The sequence below is a fragment of the Sarcophilus harrisii genome, chromosome 1, assembly GCF_902635505.1.
Source record: "Sarcophilus harrisii chromosome 1, mSarHar1.11, whole genome shotgun sequence".
In the NCBI taxonomy this organism is placed as follows: Eukaryota; Metazoa; Chordata; class Mammalia; order Dasyuromorphia; family Dasyuridae; genus Sarcophilus; species Sarcophilus harrisii.
In genome coordinates this window covers 671,356,812-671,376,662 of record NC_045426.1, presented here as the reverse complement: position 1 = coordinate 671,376,662, position 19,851 = coordinate 671,356,812, and the positions used below count along the sequence as shown (strand labels likewise).

At 46.0% G+C, this 19,851-nt stretch overlaps 1 protein-coding gene across 1 annotated transcript in view; it reads left to right on the top strand.

Annotated features, from left to right (window-relative positions):
- Nucleotides 1-19,601, top strand: part of FBN3 (fibrillin 3) — a 103,203-nt gene extending 83,602 nt beyond the window's left edge. The window contains exons 52-64 of the mRNA XM_031948293.1: nucleotides 1,421-1,540; nucleotides 1,870-1,992; nucleotides 2,842-2,973; nucleotides 3,927-4,052; nucleotides 4,799-5,005; nucleotides 5,867-5,992; nucleotides 7,689-7,811; nucleotides 8,549-8,665; nucleotides 10,269-10,397; nucleotides 10,797-10,916; nucleotides 13,007-13,238; nucleotides 15,347-15,518; nucleotides 18,138-19,601. Coding sequence (XP_031804153.1) covers nucleotides 1,421-1,540; nucleotides 1,870-1,992; nucleotides 2,842-2,973; nucleotides 3,927-4,052; nucleotides 4,799-5,005; nucleotides 5,867-5,992; nucleotides 7,689-7,811; nucleotides 8,549-8,665; nucleotides 10,269-10,397; nucleotides 10,797-10,916; nucleotides 13,007-13,238; nucleotides 15,347-15,518; nucleotides 18,138-18,476 — 2,066 coding nt within the window. The 3' untranslated portion in view covers nucleotides 18,477-19,601. The remainder of the gene's footprint in view (nucleotides 1-1,420; nucleotides 1,541-1,869; nucleotides 1,993-2,841; nucleotides 2,974-3,926; nucleotides 4,053-4,798; nucleotides 5,006-5,866; nucleotides 5,993-7,688; nucleotides 7,812-8,548; nucleotides 8,666-10,268; nucleotides 10,398-10,796; nucleotides 10,917-13,006; nucleotides 13,239-15,346; nucleotides 15,519-18,137) is intronic.
- The last annotated feature ends 250 nt before the right edge of the window (nucleotides 19,602-19,851 follow it).

The window sequence follows — 19,851 nt, the reverse complement described above, 5'->3', positions numbered from 1 at the left end:
TAATCTTGCACAGAAACTCATCAGTCAGAAGAACAAGCTCCAAATGTAGGCAAAAATACTGGTGAGGAGGTGGAATAGTCCCAATAATAGATTGGGGGAGTCCCTACTAAATATATGAAAACAGCATCTTTTCCTATGAAAAAGATCTGAGGGTCTTCTGTAATACAAGATCAATATGAATTAACAGTACTTTCTGAGTTTCCCCCCACCCCCCAAAAAAATCTACTCAGAATGAGGAAAGCAATAGTCCCAAAATCCTCTGTCCTAGTCAGAATTTGCTGGACTTTATTTTAATCATATGTAAAATTGGGTTAATGGACCAGATAATTCTTCTGCTCTCAAATTCTATGATTCATTAACCAGTTTGCAATGTCATATTCAAGCCAAGGACCACATTTAGGAGAGAGATTGACAAAGTGGAGTCAGTCCAGGATGGAGACAGAATGAGAGAACCTGTTATATGAGACTCAGTTGTAGAAATTGAGGACATTATGTTGGAGAACAGAAGACTTAAGGGGAACACAAGAGTTTTATGAGGGAAAGTACTATGGAATCCATCTGGAAAGTTGGATGGGATGCTTGGAGAAGGAAGAAGCCCCAGACAGGGGAGATCAAATAGGAGATTGCTGTGAAAATCCAGGAAAAAACCTAATGAGAGCTAATAGACATCTTAGTGAAGAGAAGGGACTAGAACTAAGAGATGTCATGAAAGTAGAACCTATAGGATGTGACCCTGATTAGAGATGGTAAGTGAGGGAAGGTAAGGAGGCGAGGTTTCCAACCTGAGTGATTGGAAAGGAGAGATTTGAAACACACCAAGTGGGGAGGGGTGCTGCCGAGTGAATAAGGGACAAATGAAAGGGTTGCTTTGCAGCAGTGAGGGCCACGGGATATCGGATAATATCAGTTTGTAGCTTGTGTGTGTGACTGCTTAGCTGTATTTGAGGAAGAGCAAAAAAAGGTAGATGATGAGGGTGGTTTGAGAAGGATAGAGTAGTGATAAAACAAGGGAACAAGGGATTGGTGGTTAGAGAGCCCACATAAACTTGCACTGATTAACTATTAGCATTAAGATTTTGGTGGGAAGAGAGATGAAAGCAGAGGGGATAGACAGGGAAACTTGGGAGGGATGGAGAGGCTATAGTGTGGCGCTGAGAAGTGCTCCTACTGAAAAATGAATGAGTTACAGAGACGAGTCCTAAGCTCCATTCTGACTTTATAATTACAGACTCTCAGGAGATCCCTTGTCTGTTCCTCCTTGCCCCAGGGATTGGGTCCAGGGTAAAGGGCTTCCCAGACCCCAATAATTCAGGATCAGATGAGCCCACAGCCAACAATCCAACTCCACAGCAGCGGGAGAAAGGGCTGTTGGCCAGGAGAGGTCTCTACACACCAGCTAACGTATCCCTCTCAATTGCAGACATGGACGAGTGCTCGGTTGGAAATCCTTGTGGGAATGGAGTGTGCTCCAATGTCGTGGGGGGCTTTGAGTGCACCTGTGATGAGGGCTTTGAGCCGGGCCCCATGATGACCTGCGAGGGTGAGAACTGGACCCAGGGGTGTTGGGGGTGGGGGAGGGTCAGCCTGAAAGGATCTAATGGGCATCCTGGGAAGGGTGGGCACACCCACCATGAGGAGGTCCGCTGACCCGGGAGCCAGGAAACCTGGGTCCTAGTACTTACTCACGTGGCTTCGGACAAGCCTCAGTCTCTCCACTGGGACAAGGGGTTTGGACTCAGTTGGCCTTTCTGATGGTCTGAGATTTTTGTGAGGCTGGGCAGGAGCGTGGCAGCTCTAGGACTGCGATGGTCTTCAAGTTACCCCCTCCCCAACCTCCCCTTGGCCTCCCCATAATGTCTGTCCCCACAGACATTAATGAATGCTCCCTGAACCCACTGCTCTGTGCCTTCCGCTGCATCAACACCAAGGGCTCCTATGAATGTACCTGCCCTTCTGGCTACATGTTGAGAGAGGACCGAGTCATGTGTAAAGGTTAGTTTTAAAACCTCCAGGGCTGCTGTAAACTAGATGAGACATGAGGAGGTTGGGTGGGAGCTGAGGAGGCTGCAAGGGAGGGGAGGAGGCTGCAAGGGAGGGGAGGAGGCTGGAAGGGAGGTGAGGAGGTTGCAGGGGAGGTGAGGAGGCTGCAAGGGAGGTGAGGAGGTTGGGTGGGAGGTGAGGAGACTGCAAGGGAGGTGAGGAGGTTGGGTGGGAGGTTAGGAGGCTGCAAGGGAGGTGAGGAGGCTGCAAGGAAGGTGAGGAGATTGGAAGGGAGGTGAAGAGGCTGAAAGGGAAAAGAGACTAGATTGGAAGTTGGGAGATTTAATTGGAGATGAGGAGGCAATAGTGGGAGAGTCTGAATGGGAGAAGAGGAGGCTGTATGAGAGGTAGAGAGACCAGATGGACAATGAGAAGGCTGCAGCTAGAGGAGGCTGGATGAAAGGAAGATGAGATGGGTGGAAGGTGATCAATGGAAGGTTGCAGGTGAGGAAGACACTGTGAGGATTGGGAGGCTGCTAGTGTAAAGGATATTTAATGGGAAATTTGCAGCCCTTGTTGGACCATTTACAAGGCTGTTACTTCAGGCTCTCAGTGCAGACTAGAATGAGAGTCCTGTGACTGTAATTGTTGGCTAGTGAGAGGAGAGAGACCATCCTGCCGGTCAGACAGTCCCATGAGGGGCCTCACACCGCCCTGAGGGAGAACCCCTTCCTGTGAAGGATCAGGACGGAGGCTGGGGCTGGGCTGGCCAGCATGGAGGGAGGGATACCCCCATGGGAATGAGGGCAGGAGGGGGAGGTGGGGGCTGTGCAGTCCCCTCCAGCCTGTGATTAACTGCAGATCTGGACGAGTGTGCAGAGGGACTACATGACTGCCCAGCCCGGGGGATGCTTTGCAAGAATTTGATAGGCACCTTCACCTGCATCTGTCCTCCTGGCCTACAGCTCCGGGCCCATGGGGAAGGCTGCACAGGTAAGAGCCAGAGCCCCAGACTAGGTATGCCATTGTCTTCCCATCCTTGTATGCGGTCCCCGTCCCAGAGCCTCTGATTCATTCCCATCCTCCCAGTACTCCCCCCATTTCTCTGCCCTACAAACCCTGGTCCCATCTGCCCTGCTCCCCACCCTTATCTGTAGCCCAAGGCCCCTACCCAGACAAGGACCAGAACCATACTCTCCTCCTTGAGCTTTATTTCTGTTCCCCTCCTTTGATCTCCCATCATCGTGCCCCTAACTCTGCCCCTGTCTCTGTCCCTCTAACATTCTCTCCCCATTTTCTTGTTCTCACCCCTTTCTGTCCCATCTCTATTCCAGCCTCATCCTTTTAGCCCTGTCCTTCTCTCCGTCCCCCACCCTTTTCATCAACCACCCCAGCCCTTAGCAGCACATAGTAGGAGCTTGATAAATGGCTGACTGAGCTTTCAGGGCCTTGAGAAATAGGGATAGAACAAAATGCTGAGAACTGGAAATGGGAGACAGGTGTCACTTCCACAGCCATTTATCATCAACCTTCAGCCTTCTTTTCTTCAGGGAAAACAGTCCAACCCTTAACCTTTCCCCAGAGAACTGGTCTCTCATTTAGACACTGTGACATCGGCAGGTATTATTATCTATGGAAATGGTGCAGCCCTCTCCCGGACTGTGAACTCCAACCAGGGCAAGAGAACGGGTCTTATCTAATTTTCCCTGGGGGAAGATAAAGGCTCTGGACTCCTTTCTCCAGAGGAGATGCTCGCCATCTCGCAAAGCAGGAAGAGTTTCTTTGAAGGGGACGCTGGGAGCTGGTCTCTGTGTTTATGGAGTCAAGGGAGAGCCTCAGAGCCGAGAGAGGAGCTGTTTGTCTGTCCTAAGAGCAGAGGGAAGACCCCGGGGAGATCAGGGCTGGAAGTCCGGGTGATCTTGAGCTGGTGTTTTCTCCCCCTTCAGATGAGAACGAATGCCGAACCCAGCCTGGCCTCTGCTCCAATGGCCGCTGTGTGAACACTGTGGGCAGCTACCACTGTGACTGCAACGAGGGCTTCCAGGCCAGTCCCACAGGCACTGAGTGCTTAGGTAGGTGCCTCTGAATGGTTCCCCCAACTCAGCCCTTCCCCTTAGAATGTTTCCAGGTCTGTCCCTCTGTGATCCATGTCCTGGAAAGAGCTCCAGACTCAGGAAGTCAGAGAACCTGGGTTCAAGCCCTCACCTCTGACACACAGCTGTCACCATTTGACCCTGCACAAATCACTTAGTCTCTCTGAACCTCACTTTTTCCATCTGTAAAATAGGTATATTATCCCCATATTAGGCACAGCTTAATGTAGCAGAAAGAGAACTGTTCTTGGTGTCAGTAAGAACTCATTTCTTCTCTTGCCTCTGACCCACATTAGTTCTGTGACCACAGTCATATTACCTCTTATACTACAAGTCAAACAGCTCTGAACATAATGTGTAGTGTTTATTATATAGGCTTTCTTGAAATAGAAAGGTATTGCTTTATATTTGGAATCCTCTCTTATATTCTGCTTTGCGCATGGCAATTTTTTTCTTTCCCTATTTTGTTTTTAAGTTTAAAGGACAGAAATAAAAATAATACAAGTCAGAGAAAAATTGTCAATCTGGATCTGTGGAGGGAGTTTCCACACTGGAAGTTCCGTATATGGATGAAATCAGAGACCCAGAGCCCCCTGCCCTCACCAAAAAAAATGTACTATATATTTCAGGCTATTTGGGGAAAGGTATCTTGTAGAAAAAAAAACTTCAAAAATGTGGGGCGTTATTATTTATCTCTCATGCATTTCCCTTTGATTTCTCCCCAGACACGCGCCAAGGTTCCTGCTTCACTGAGGTACTGCAGACCACATGCCAGCTGTCTTCCACCAACCACAACCCAGTCACGAAAGCTGAGTGTTGTTGTGATGGGGGCCGAGGCTGGGGCTCCCTCTGTGAGCTCTGCCCCCTCCCTGGCACTGCCCAGCACAGGAAGATGTGCCCTCATGGCCCTGGCTATACCACGGATGGCAGAGGTTAGGCGCCTCCCAGCTTGTATACATGTAGCTTTAAATAAGTCGCTTTCCCCTCTCTTTGAACCTCAGTTTCCCCTTCTGTAAAAAGGAGATAAAATGCTTGAACTGTTTACCTCCTGCTTAGAAGAAAGCACTTTGGAAATCACACATTATTATAAAAATGGTCATTGCCGTTCTTGCCTTGGGGGCATGTCAGTGTCCATATGTGATTTCTTATTCAGGCTTAATTTATGACAGCAAGTTCAGCCAGGGTCAGTATCCACACAGAAAAAAGACCTTTGGAGAACCCCTGTGGGGGTATTATAGACATTCAAAAAGCCATTCTAAGGATTCATTTCCGCTGAGAACTTCCTCCTTCTCCTCCCCCCCCCTTTTTAAAAGATATTGCAGATTATTTGATGAATCCTTGGGGTGTCTTTAATGTCTGAAAAATTGAATTGGGGCTGAGAATCAGGGGAGTTTCTATGCCCTCTGTGGTCCTGGAATCTGGCCTTTTCTCAGTTTGGGGAATGAAACCGAGGGGAGAGGGTCCTGTTTATGTGTCTTAGGGATGGTAAAATCTCTGGGGAAGCAGCATTTGTCCGTTAGTAACCGTGGCCTATGTCAAGAAGCAGTGTGGATTAGTGGATAGAGCACTAGACTTGGAGCTGAGAAGCTGAGCTCTGGCTGCTTCGCAAATAGGAGAACTTGGGTCAGGTCAGAAAGAGTCATTGTGGAAATCTTCTTAAAAACTCAGCCTCAGCTTTTACCATGGAGCCACAGTAAGAAATAGAAGGGTGACAGTTCTTTTCATGACTAGAACTTTATGCCAGGAACCCCAGAGGATTATGGGGGCCATGGTATGATACGTCTTTCTTTCAGACATTGATGAATGCAAAGTTCTCTCCAACCTCTGTCAAAACGGTCAGTGCATCAACACTATCGGCTCCTTCCGCTGCCACTGTGAGACCGGGTACACGCCTGACATTGCTGGCACAGCCTGTGTGGGTAAGTGGCTCTATCCCCACCTGCCAGAATAGGAATCCTGGGAAACAAGAACAAGTCCGGAGGACATGGGAAAGGGAAGAGCACTGCATTTGGGACAGGAGAGACCAAAATCAAAGCTTGTCTCCAACACTCACCAACTGGGCTTTTCTCAATTTCTCTGATTCTCATCCATAAAATGCAGAGGATAGTGTTTGTACTCCTTGCCTTCCAGTACTGTTATAGGAAAGTGTATGTAGATACACACACACACACACACACACACACACACACACATATATATGCATGTATGTATATGCCGGGGAGGAAGAGAGGAAAGAGAGAGAGAAGAAGGAGGAAGGAGGGAGGGAGAGAGAGAAAGAGAGAGAAGAAAGGAAGAGGGGAAAAGAAAGGAAGAGAAGAGGGGAGGGAGAAAGGGAGAAAAGGGAGGGAAGGAGGAAGAGAGAGGATGAGAAGAGAGGGAGGGGGATAAGGAGAGGAAAAGAGAGAGGAAGGGAAAGAGAGACAGGAAACAGAGATGGAGGGGGGAATAGGGAGAAAGACATGGAGAGAGACAAAGAGAGGGGGAGGGAGGGAGGGAGAGCAGGGAAGAGATGGAGGGGAAATTGGGAGAGGGAGAGAGATGGAGAGAGAAAGAAAGACAGGCAGAGATATGGAGAGACAGAGAGAGAGGAGAGAAGACAGGAAGGAAGGAAGGAAGGAAAGGAGGGAGGGAGGGAGAAAAGGAAGGAAGATAGGAAGGAAGGAAGAAAGGGAGGGAGGAAGAAATGAAAATTATTATTAGACATCTGGTCAACTGTAGTACCACAGATTAAGGCCATAGATTCCAGGGCTAAGGCCATGAAGGTTGAGAGTTAGAATACCTTTAAATATAAAAGAGGCTAGTTTTTAGTTGGAGGTTGAGGAATGGACTAAATAAACCCTAAAGGCCTCTGAGGGTAACTGAGTTCTACTCTCACGTGTTCATGCTGGTTCCTTGTATCCCCAGCCTCACTCTAATAGCCTCTTTTATCTATTCACACATTCCTTCCTTCCTTCACATATTCATTCTTTTATTCACTCAAATATCCCTTCCTTCCTCCATCCATACATTCATATATTCAACAAGTGCCCCTTCTGATGGGTATTGTGGCAAGTTTATCTAAAACAGTTCCTGCCTTCACAGAACTCACAGTTTAGAAAGGGGATAAAACACAAAGCCAGATCACTCTACTGTACAATATTCCATGATAAATATGTCAGAGAGGAATAGGCAAAATATCAGGTAAAGTGTGAGAGGAGAGGTTATTACTTACCAGAGGGATCAGGGAAGAGGATCTAGAGTTTGCTTTAAGGGATGCATGATATTTTAACAGGGAAAGAGGGAGGGCGCTGCAAACCTGGGAAACAGAGTGAGTGAAGTTGCAGAAGTAATGAGAGAGTTAGGGGATGTTTGGTGGACAGACTAGGGCATAGAGTGCATGGGAAGGAGGAACAAAGGACAAGACTGGAAAGGGAGGGTAGTGCCAGGTTGTCGAGGGCCTGAAATGCCAGGCTGAGGAGTTTGGGCTGGGGAGCCACAGAGATTTCGGAATGAGGGAGCAGCAGGAGGGCTCAGGGAAGGAGGATTGGTTGGGATGTGAGGAAGAGAGGCTTGTGGGATGGGGGAGATCCCCCTGATGTCTGAATGCTCTGATTTCTCCATCCCACCCCTATCCAGATGTGGACGAGTGTGAACAGTCTCCAAAGCCTTGTAACTTCCTGTGCAAAAACACGGAGGGCAGCTTCAAATGCTCCTGCCCCCGGGGTTACCTCCTCCAGGGAAATGGCAAGACATGTAAAGGTGACTAAACATTCTCTCCCTTGACCTGGGCAGTTGAAGGGTTTTGACCTGGAAGGAGGGAAAGGGGAAGACAAGGGTGATTAGCTATGAGTCATTTGTCCATCTCCAGCTTTTCAGGAAGCTCCTGGCCCTGGAGTCCTCTCTCAGGTCCTGTTCTTTGGGGACCCCATGGGACACTTGGTAGAGGGGGGCAGGGAGGAAGATTTTCATACCCATTCCTGCCCAAGGGTTTTTTTTCCCCTTTGGCTGCCCCCATCCCTCACCTAGACCTGGGAAATGAGAGTAATCTACACATGGCCCCCACTGGGTGCCCAAACCATTCCCCTGGAATGCCCAGGGGCCACCAGTGATCTGAGCACTGTCCTCCATCTTCTGTAGGCCCATCTGAGGATAATAAAGGGGCCAGAGGCTGGGATCCTTCAGTGCCTTAGACACAAGTTGGTACAGTGGAGGGGGAGGGGGATAGAAAGGGAAGATGGGGTGGAGAGGGTGGCAAGAGTCTTGAACTTGAACTCAGAAAACCCGGGTCTGGAACCCTGGCTCAGACACTGGCTGTGTGGTCATAAGCCAAGTCTTTTTTCCCATTTCTGGTCCTTTGGTTCCTCATCTATAAAATGAGGTGACTGAATTCCGTGCCCTCCAAGGTCTGTGCCAGCTCTCAAGCTCTGAGGAGCACATTAGCAGACAATAGCCTTTGGGTTTCCAGTGGTGGTTCTCATTATCACAATTTTCATTAGATCTTGATGAATGTTCCACCAAGCAACACAATTGCCAGTTCCTTTGTGTCAACACTGTGGGGAGCTTCACCTGCAAGTGCCCCCCTGGATTCACACAGCATCACCATTCTTGCCTTGGTGAGTCGCCTACCACCCTGGATGGGAGGCTGGTGGGTACGGGGACAGGGGAGGGGTGGAATTTGCTGCCGCAGTATCCTCTGGCCCTGGTTTCCCTCAGAGTTTTGTCACTTAAGCTGGTCAGACCCAGCTGACCAGCTGACCACGTTTATGGGGCCTCTATTCCATGCTGATCACAGCTCTAGACCCTGGGGATATAAAGAGAAAAAAAAATCCTTGCCTTCAGAGAGCTTACATTCTATTGGGGAGCAATGTGGGTACACATATACTTATGTACAAGGAAGTATAAGGTAGAGAGGGCTGGCCCTAAAGTTGGGTGGTTCAAGAGAGCAGGAATGTGACTTTGGGCAAGATATCATACGCTAATGCACCCAAAGACCCCCAGTGTCAGAGCAGATGCAGGCAGAGTGGGAGTCCCCTCAGCAGCTGTACTTTGTGCTGATGAAATCAGAGATTGTGGCCCTGTCCCTCCCCACCACCAAAAATACAAAATAATTTAGTGTGGGAGAGGGGAGAGCCACAGGCTGGAAAGCAGAGTACACAAGACATGCATGGATCCAAAATCAGATAACTAACAGAAACGAGGGGATTGCAGAGAATGAAACATGAATGTCCAGGCAGACTGGCAGGAGTTTAGAGACCTGTGGGAACTGGAGAGCAGAGAGGGGAAGTCAGGAGGAAAAGGCCCGTGATCTTCAGCTGTTGAGTTGGGGTAGGGAGAGGGGAAAGGGTCAGACCGTAAACTTCCAAGAGACTCTTCCAAATTTGAGATTAGTCCTTGGAGTCCCTAAATGAGAATCATAGCAATCTGCCATGAATCTCAAAATTTGGAAAGAGAAGGAATTTTAGGCATCATCCAACCCAGCATCCCTCATTTCCAAAGCCAAAGCTTCTAAGTCATTGGCCTAAGGTCCTGTGGGCAAAGGGTAAAGTCAGTATTTGAACTCTTGTCCACTACAATGATTGCTTGATCCACTCTGACACAGCTGCTTGTCTTCCCTCAAATTCAAGGCAACAAACATTTGTGGGAAGATGGCACAATAATGGGAAGAGATGGGATTTGGAGACAGATTATCATTACAAATTTGCCATTTCCTATCAGTATGATGTTAGGTGAATCACTGTGGGCTTCTGTTTCCTCATTTGTAAAATGAGGGGGGCAGACCAGATGAACTATGAGATCCCTTCTAATTCTAGCTATATCTATGCATAGATATAGTTAGATGTTTAGATTTTTTGTGTATATATGTATATATTTAGGAAGAAAGAAAGAAAGAGAGAGAAAGAGAGAGGGCGGAGGGGGGAGGGAGAGAGGAAAGAAAGAAAGAAAGAAAGAAAGAAAGAAAGAAAGAAAGAAAGAAAGAAAGAAAGAAAGAAAGAAAGAAAGAAAGAAAGAAAGAAAGAAAGAAAGAAAAGAAAGAAAGAAAGAAAGTTGTTCTAAACCTGCAGGCTACGGGAAGGATCCAGGTGTGGATATTCCTCCTCCCATGCTCGGTACAGACACAGAGGAAAGGCCCTGACTGCTTCCCCCATTGGGGCCGCCTCCATGATGCTCTTGACTTCCTCCCCCTTCTCATGGATACCTTCAAATCTGTCCTTGCAGACAGTGACGAGTGCATGGCCCAACCAGGTCTCTGCGGAGCGCAGGGACTGTGTGAGAACACGCCAGGCAGCTACAGCTGTCAGTGCCAGCGAGGATTCTCCCTGGACAGCACGGGACTCAGCTGCGAAGGTGAGAAATGGGTCCTTGTGAGGGCTCGGGACCTGGAGTCTGTCACGGCTGAGACCAGGGAGGGGAGATTTGAGAAGGGCTGAGGCTTAGGAGAAAGGTGGATTTTTGTTACTGGAGAAAGCCCGAGGCTGTGGGGAACTTTCTGAATGTTTTCACATTCTGTGAAGATGTGGGTAGCATGCAAGCTTACATGTACATGTACATACATGTACATACGTGTACAAGTTTACATGACCACATATACGTAGTCACCAGCTCTGTAGTTGGGCTCAGCGGTCCCTGCCTTCCACTACTGGGAACTAACAGTATTTAGCCAAAGCCCCCTCTCATGGCAGAATGGGGGTTTGCTAGGACCATAGGACCGTAAGCTGAATGGGGCAGTGGGTTGTTTTCTTACAGATGTAGACGAATGTGATGGGAGTCACCATTGCCAGCACGGCTGTCGGAACATGGTGGGCAGCTACCGCTGTGGCTGCCCCAATGGCTTCACCCCTCACTCCCAGTGGGACCAGTGTGTGGGTGAGTGCTCGGGCCCCAGAATTCTGGAAAGGGGAAACATTCTGGATCTTACAGTTTAAAGCCAGCAAGGCATCTTAGGGATGAATCCATAAAGTCAAACCCTCTGTATTCCAGAGGAGGAAACTTAAGACCTCAAGCTGGGCAGGGACTTGTCCATGACAGAACTGGGATTTGAATCTGGACTTCCAGAATCCAAATCTAGAGTGCTTTTTACTTTTTTTAAAAATTTTATTTATTTATTTGTTTTGCTGAGGCAATTGGGATTAAGTGACTTGCCCAAGGTCACACAGCCAGGAAGTGTTAGGTGTCTGAGGTCACATTTGAACTCAGGTCCTCCTGAATTCAGGGCTGATGCTCTATCCACGTGCCACCTAGCTGCCCCTTATTTTCTTTTTCTTAAAAAAATAGTATTTTATTTTTCCAAACTCATGCAAAGATAGTTTTCAACATCCACCTCTGCAAAAACCCAGGTCCAAATCTCTCTCCCTTCCTCCTCCTTCCTCCCTAAGACAATCTAATATAATCTAATAATATCTAATCTAATATAATCTAAGCAATCTAGTATAAATTAAACGTGTAATTTTTCTAAACAAATTTCCATATTTTTCATGCTGTGCAAGAAAAATCAGATCAAAAGTGACAAAAACACAAGAAAGAAAAAAAAAAACAAGCAAACAACAAAAAAGGTGAAAATACTATGCTTTGATCCATATTCAGTGTCCATATTTTTCTCTCTGGATGTGCATGGCTCTCTCCATCACAAGTCTATTGGAATTGCCTTGAATCACCTCATTGTTGAAAAGAGCCAAGTCCATCACAGTTGATCATCACATAATCTTGTTACTGTGTGCAGTGTTCTCTTGGTTCTGCTCACTTTACTCAGCATAAGTTCATGTAAGTCTTTCCTGAAATCAGCCTGTAGAGCTTTTTTCTACTATACAATATTGCCTGTTAGAAGCCCAAGGATGGGAAAGGGTGGAAGAATTATAGTAGGAAATATAGGTCATATCAGAACAAAAAATTTAAATTTATTTTAAAAACAAAAAGAAAAAAAAAGCCAGAAGAGACAATGTACCCTTAGAGACACTTAGCATAAGCTCTGATCAAGGAAAGGCAACCAGAATGCTTAGGGGTGGAGGTAGTTGGGAAGGGAAGAAATCAGGCCAGAAAAACTAGAAAATTTATCCTGAAGAAGAAAAGACGTGGCAGGGAAGGGGCAGAAGGGGAGAAGAATGGGCACAAAGATTTGACTTTTTATTCTTAGATTTTTATCCCCCTGATCCCTGGCTCCCTGCAATACTCCATTGAAACTCTTTGACCCAGAGCAGCAAAATATAGTGGGGCTGATAATATTTACCTTCTTTACCAATAGAGAAACAAATGAACAGTTAGCAAGAATAGATGGTTAAAATCAGAAGCTATCCATGGGCATGTTTCTTCCCTTGACATTTCCACACAGCATCTTCCCTACATCTTGCTGCATATTCCACCTGACCCGGGCCATAGTCTGTGATCCAGAAAACAATACAGTCCCTCTTCTCCATGACAACCCTTCATATGTTTAAAGAGAAATACCATGTTCCCCTAAACCTGAGACTCTGAACCTTTTTTGTGTCCTAGATCCTTTGGGCAGTCAGCATGGTAAAGACTGTAGATCCCTTCTCAAAAACATATTTCTAAATTAAACTAAATTAAATTTTAAATTAAATAAAATGTATCGGATTGCTAAGGAAAACAATTATTTTGAAATGTGGTTATCCAAGTTAGTGCCCTAGCTTTGAGTGTTCCCTTGATCTCTTCCCACTATACAGTGATACCTTGTAGTCAATCTCCCTCTCCATTAGAGCAATACATTTCAAGATGATTATCTCAGGCAAGTTTCAAAAAACTTATCCTGGGCATCAAAACTGCTAATTCTAGTTCTGGTAAATGACATTATCCATAGTCTCCTAATGGTCTTTTCTCTGCCCTCATCTTCCTGGACCCTACCCTTCTATGGGGTACTTCCATCCGGGTTGGGGGACCCCAGCCCCAGCCCTGCCTTGGCCCTGGGACCAGTCCTGGTCCCAAACTCTGCTTCCTCCTTCCAGATGACAATGAGTGTTCCAGCCCCACAGCCTGTGGCTCAGCATCCTGCTACAACACCCTGGGCAGCTTCAAGTGCGTCTGCCCCTCTGGCTACGACTTTGACCAGGCCTTTGGGGGCTGCAGGGATGTGGATGAGTGTTCTGCTGGGGGAAGCCCCTGCAGCTATGGCTGCTCCAACACCAACGGGGGCTACCTGTGTGGCTGCCCGGGTGGATACTTCCGTGCTGGACAAGGGTGAGTAGATTTTTCTCCTCCAACATACAAATCTCCACATACCTACAGAGGTCCATAGGAAAAATATTAGTCATTATTCAATCCCACCCATCCCAAATGAGAACTTTATTATAACATCCTCCTCTGCTTAGAAACCTCCAGGAACATGAACATCCCAGCCTCAGCTAGGAAATAGTTCCTTTCACTCTGGGCTAGTCCTTTTCATTAGGAAAGTTTTTCTAACATTGAGTCTCAATTTACCCACTACAATTTCTATCAACTGCTCCTAGTCCTGGCCTCTAGGGCCAAGGAAAAATAATATAGTTTTTCTTTTCCATGACAGCCCTTCATATGCTTAAAGAGAAATATGTCCCACGAAACCTGAGGCTCTGAAACTTTTCTTGTGTCCAGGATCCCTTTGAGCAATCAGGATAGTGAAGACTGTAGACACCTCCTCAAAAATGCATTTCTAAATTAAATTAAATTAATTTCATAGAATTACTAAGGAAATAAAATATATTGAAATATGATAATAAAAAAGTACATTAATCTTAGGCTAAGAACATGAATGGGACTATCTGCCATTTAGGGGAGGGGGTGGAGGGAAGGAGGGGAAAAGTTGAAACAGAAGTTTTTGCAAGGGTCACTGTTGAAAAATTACCCATGCATATGCTTTGTATATAAAAAGCTATAATAATAAAAAAGTTAATTAAAATAAAAAAAATCTTAAGTTAAGAAATCCTGCTGCCCCAAGTTTTCTCTTCTCTTTCTGTCATTCTCTGTTCCTTTTACTAATAGTTATATTGCATGAATTCGAGATCTTTCACCATTCCATTCTTATTGCTCTGGATGCTCTCCTACTCAGAACCACACACAGGAGTCCAGGTGGGGTCTGACCAGAGTAGGGTATGACACCTCCTTGGCCTGGACACTATCATCTCCCTTTTGCAGCAACCTAAGACCTCATCAATTATTTTTAATCTTCTCTGTCCTACTGAAGGACATAGAATCTGCTGAGAATCCAGATCTTCTTTAAGCAAACTGTCCTCTAACTGGATCTCCCCTGTCTGAATCAAATGTGTAATTGACTCCCTGGAAGAGCCATGGATCGCAACAGTTTACCAGTCTAAAAGCCCTATTTTTCTTTTTCTGTTATTTCTATTTCTACTGTGCTTTCTATTAAAATATCAGTTACCACCAGCAGCATCAATCTATACTTGGCAAGGACTTTCAAAACCATCTGGTCCATGACCTTCATTTTATAGATGAAGAAACTGACTCTCAGAGAGGTTAAGCTATTTGCTTATGGTCACACAGCTATATATGTTAAGAATCAGGATATGAATCCAGGTCTGTCTGACTCCAGATTGAGAACTCTGTCCCCTGATGACCATTTGGTGATGTTGTAGAAAGGAGTGGACCAGCTTACCCTTGAGGTTCCTTCCAGCTCTGAGATCCTGAGGTTCTGTGATTCTAGAGTTGTACTGCAGGTGACCTGCATTCACTCTATACATGCAGGGATAACACACCTGTGTAGGTGCACATATAAGCTCTCTCACCTGCTCCTACATGTATGCAGACCCTCTCTCTGTGACCATGGCTTACTTGGACCGTTTCTTTCCATTCTCCCAAGAGGGGACCTAAGACAATTATTATTTAAGGGCTTGCTGTGTATAAAGCACTGTGTGAAGCCTTGAGGGAACAATTAAAGGGGGGAAATTCCAGCTTCCAAAGAGCTTATATTCTAATGGAGGAGACAACATATAAAAAGTTATATGCAAAAGTAATTAGGTATACATAAAGATTGAATGGAAGGTAATGTCAGAAGGGAAGGACCCAGAAAAGACCTCCAGAAGAAGACAAGATTTGTGCTAAGTCCTCGGGGAAACAGAGAGTAGAGATAAGGAAGGAGATCAAGGCTAAGAGACAGTCGGAGCAGATTATGTACAGAGAACAACAAGGTGGCCGATGTAACGGATTTTAGAGTATGTGGAGTGGCGTGGGGGAAGTGGAGAAGAGGCGATTTGAATGTGCCAGAAAAGGGGCCTATACTAGTGGTATCTAGGCTGGGTAAGGGTTCTCTGGAACCTGGAGACCCCTCTGACCCCAACTGCCTCTCCTGGTCCCAGGCACTGCATCTCAGGACTTGGCTTTGACAAGAATTCCTATCTGCCGACCCTTGCTGAGGAGGAAAATGAAGATAACCTGCTTTCTCCTGACACCTGCTACGAGTGCAAGATAAATGGCTATTCCCAGAGGAGCCGACAGCGCCGACACACCAATGGGACCCAGAGGCACCAGGTAATGGGAGGGAGCCTACTCAGTGCAGTCAACAAGCACCTAACTATGTGTCAGACACTGTGCCAGGAGCCGGGAGAGGGAGAGAGGTGGGGGTTGGACCTGTGGTTTTTTTGAGTATAGAAAAAGGTAAGGAGACACCCCCCACCCCACACAGGTAGATGGGACAGTAGAGAGAGTACTAGGCCTGGAGTCAGGAAGACCTGAGTTCAAATCCAGCTTCTAGACACTTACTATGTGACTCTGGGCCCCTTGTCTGCCTCCGTTTACATAATATAAAATAAGGATAATAATAACACTTATTTCCCGAATTGATATAGGATAAAATGAGATATTAATTGTGAAGGACTTAGCATATAGTAAGTTCCACATAAATGCTAATTCCCTACCCCTCTACCAATGCAATTTAACACCAGCTCTGCAACTTATAGTCTCAGAACCTTGTCAATAAGCATTTATTCAGCACTTACTATGTGTCGGTATTATGCTAAGCCCAGAAGATACAAAAAAAAAGGCCCAAAAACACTGACCTTAATTTCCCTAACCTATAAAAAAAAGGACTAAATCAGTGGTATCCAAAATGAAAGTTACTAAATCCCCAGGGAGTTGTGTCACATCTCTCCCCAGGTCAAAGGGCCCCAAACCCATCCAGGACATGAAAATCACATCAATCTTAGCCTTTTGGAAGGACAGGCTCAGGGTTATTTCCTTTCTGTCGCAGAAAGTTGATAACTAAAATGTGTGAAGCATTTTGTTGTAGGGGGAAGGTATTTACGTGCAGAAATCACAGGAGCTAGTTGAATTTAAATACTACCAATCTCTGGGTCACAGTTCTGAACCTGATGCCTTCCGAGATTTATGATCCTCACTAGCATCCATTTATGTTGCCTCTCAGGCAGAAACACTAAGATAGTACTCCTAATTTGGGGCAACATACTATTAATTTTAGTTCAAATAAGTTTAAACCAGACTAAAGATTGTCTCTAGTTCACCCTCATTGAGTGTCTATGTGGTTCAAAATCTGATTCTTTAAATTGAAATTCAAGTTGTATAGACATTTATTTATCACCATCTGTGTGCAGAAGAGCCCTGTCCCCAGCATTCAGGAGAGCATAATTAAGTTTGGCATAATTATGCATAATGATTAAGGCTTGTCCCCGGCCTTTGTGGATAGCACATAGTAGGTTATTATTGACAGCATATGATAGTAGTCATAAATAGCAATAGTAGTATATTAACAAAGCACTATAGAAATGGGACTCATCATTATTATTAACAACATATAATAATAACTATAAATAGCAGCAGTAGTAGCATATTAATAATAAAGGATTCTAGACCCACATTTATAGAGAGACTAGTAATTCTCCTACATTATTAATAATGGGAAGTCCCACTTTAAAACCTAAACAGCTTTCAAAACATCAACAAGCATTTATTAAGCATCTGCAATGTCATAGGTCCTGGGAATCATAAAAAAACAAAAACAATGATAACAACAATAACAACAATAACAACAAAAACAAAAAACAAAACAAAACAAACAAACAACAACAACAACAACAAAAAACAGTTGCTGCCCCTAAGGAGCTTACCTTCTGTTGAAAGAAATAACCTGTTTACCTAATAGGAGATACAAAGCAAATCCAAGGTCATTTTTAAAAAGGGAATCAAAAAGGGCTTCAGGTAAGAGAAAGGCTTCATTTTGAAGTAAGCTAGATATCCTAAAAAGTAGAGATGGAGAGAGCATTCCAGAAAAGAGCAACAGGCTGTCACAAGTGGACAAGTGACTTACTCAAGGTCCTTAGCTATCTCTGGCAACAAATCCAGCTTACTTTCCACCAGAGACTGTTTTATTATTAATATGCTACTACTACTGCTATTTATGGTTATCATATGTTGTTAATAATGATGAGTCCCATTTCTAGAGCCCTTTATTATTAATATACAACTATTGCCACTACTTATGGTTATTATCATAGGTTGTTAATAATAATGATGAGACCCATTTCTAGAGCCCTTTATTATAAATATGCGACTATTGCCACTACTTATGGTTATTATCATATGTTGTTAATAATAATGATGAGTCCCATTTCTAGAGTCCTTTATTATTAATATACTACTTCTGCCACTATTTATGGTTATTATCACATGTTAATAATAATGATGAATCCCATTTCTAGAATGATTTCTTAATATACTACTACTACTGCTATTTATGACTACTATCATATGCTGTCAATAATGATGAGTCCCATTTCTAGAGCCCTTTATTATAAATATGCGACTATTGCCACTATTTATAGTTATTATCATGTTATTAATAATAATGATGAGTCCCATTTCTAGAGTGCTTTATTAATATACTACTATTGCTATTTATGACTATCATATGCTGTCAATAATAATGATGATTCCCATTTCTAGAGTGTTTTAAAATCTATGAGGCACATTCATAATGGCCCGTTTTATGTAAGAGAAAACTGAGAGCCAGTAGGAAAGGGACATTCCTCAGGCTCACCCAGCTAGGGCTGGGAGCAAGATTTGGGCCTGAGTCTTGTCAGTGGGATCCTCAGGGCCTGTGCTCTAACTCTCTTGCCATCTTTCTCCTCCCCACAGATGAGCTTGGCCAGTGTAGACACAGAAGCCCCACTGGCCATGGCCTTGAATCTCTCAAAGCTGGGCCCGAGAGAGCATATCCTGGAGTTTCTGCCCGCATTGGAGGCCCTGGAAAACCGGGTGCTGTACATTATTGCTCACGGCAATGAGGGAGGCTTCTTCCGCATGCAACACAAGGAGGGCCTCAGCTACCTGCGCTTGGGGCGGAAGAAGCCTGGCCCTGGGGCTTACGAGCTGGAAGTGATGAGTGTGCCCAGGCCGCCCGGGGATGACCTGGGAGAGCAGGCCGAGGAGGGAGGCCAAGCTCTGAGGCTGAAACTGCAGCTCCAACTCTACTAGCCTGGAGGCTCAGGCTCTGGGCCCCAGGCCTGCCCCTACCCCTGACTCTGACTCCCCCTGGCCCACTTTCTCCATGTCCTCTCCTACACACACACACACACACACACACACACACACACACACACACACACATGCCCCTGTGAATCTTGGGCCCTGGCCCTCCCCTTTACTCTATACCGTCTTTCCTCCCTGGGCACCCTCCTTCCCCACTACCCACAGCGTTGCCTAACCCTCCTGGGCTGGCAAGCCACTCCCTTTATTCTCCCCTGTCCTTTCTCTGCTGGCCGCTGCCTTTGCCCCACACAACCCAAAGCACCTGGCCTCCCTCTTCCCTGCAGAGGCTGCCTCAAGCCCTGGAGAGGGGAAGGACAACCCTGCCCATCTTGTTGGACAGCACCAGGCTGGAGGCTGGAGGCTGGAGCTATGAGGACCCTCCGTCCCCTTCCTAGCTTGGAGCTGGGAGGGCATGGGAATGGAGAAAGGGTTTTGTTAAATTTCTTTGGGAATGTGGATCCAGTCTCCTGCAAGGGGGAAAGGGGCAGACCTTTAAAATCTACCTGGCTCAGGTTCTGCTTTTTTCTTACCTTAGTGCTTCTCCCCCTTTATTCCCGAGGGCTTCATTCTCCACCACCACCACTGGACATCAGCCATGAAATCTGAGAGTTCCAAAAAGCAGTCCCCATTTCCCAAACATCACTGCCCTCCCTCAGACATATCGTGCGGTCCCCTCTCCTCCCCAAAGTCCTGTCCATTTCCCTTCTCGCCCCAGTTTGTCCCTCATCCTTATCCAACCTGTGTTTACTGTATCTTGGTTATTCTCAGACTTGAAAAATGTCTGTATCGCACTGAGACCGGCTCCAGGGGGTCAGAGAGTCAGGGGCCGGTTTCTGAGGGAGCTTCATTCAGACCAAAGGAGCTTCATGTGAATGCCAGTCCTGGGAGCTCCTCAAGGCAGCTGGGGGTAGGGATCGGGGCATCGGGCTATTAGCAGAAGAAGCCAGATTTGGAGATGTGTCTCCATCCCCGCCTCCCACCCCCCACCCAACCCCTCCCCTGCCAGGAAGGCCGGGGCAGGGCTCTAGGGACCCTGTTTTGTATTAAAAGAAATGGCAACAATAAAATTATTTTGGGTTAAGTTTGTCCCCTTGTAAGTTCTTGGTGAAGCCTCTGATTTCACCCCGTGTACACTTCCCTCAGCATTCCACTACCTGGCACAATTTTTGCCTCTCATTCAATGCCCAATAATGATACCGGCTGACTTGAGAAGAAAAGAGTTCCCCATCACTACAAGTGATTAAGTGGAGGCATGGAGATTAGTAGTATGTTGAGGATGAGGCTCCTGTTCAGATAAAAATGGGATTAGGTGACCTCCTTT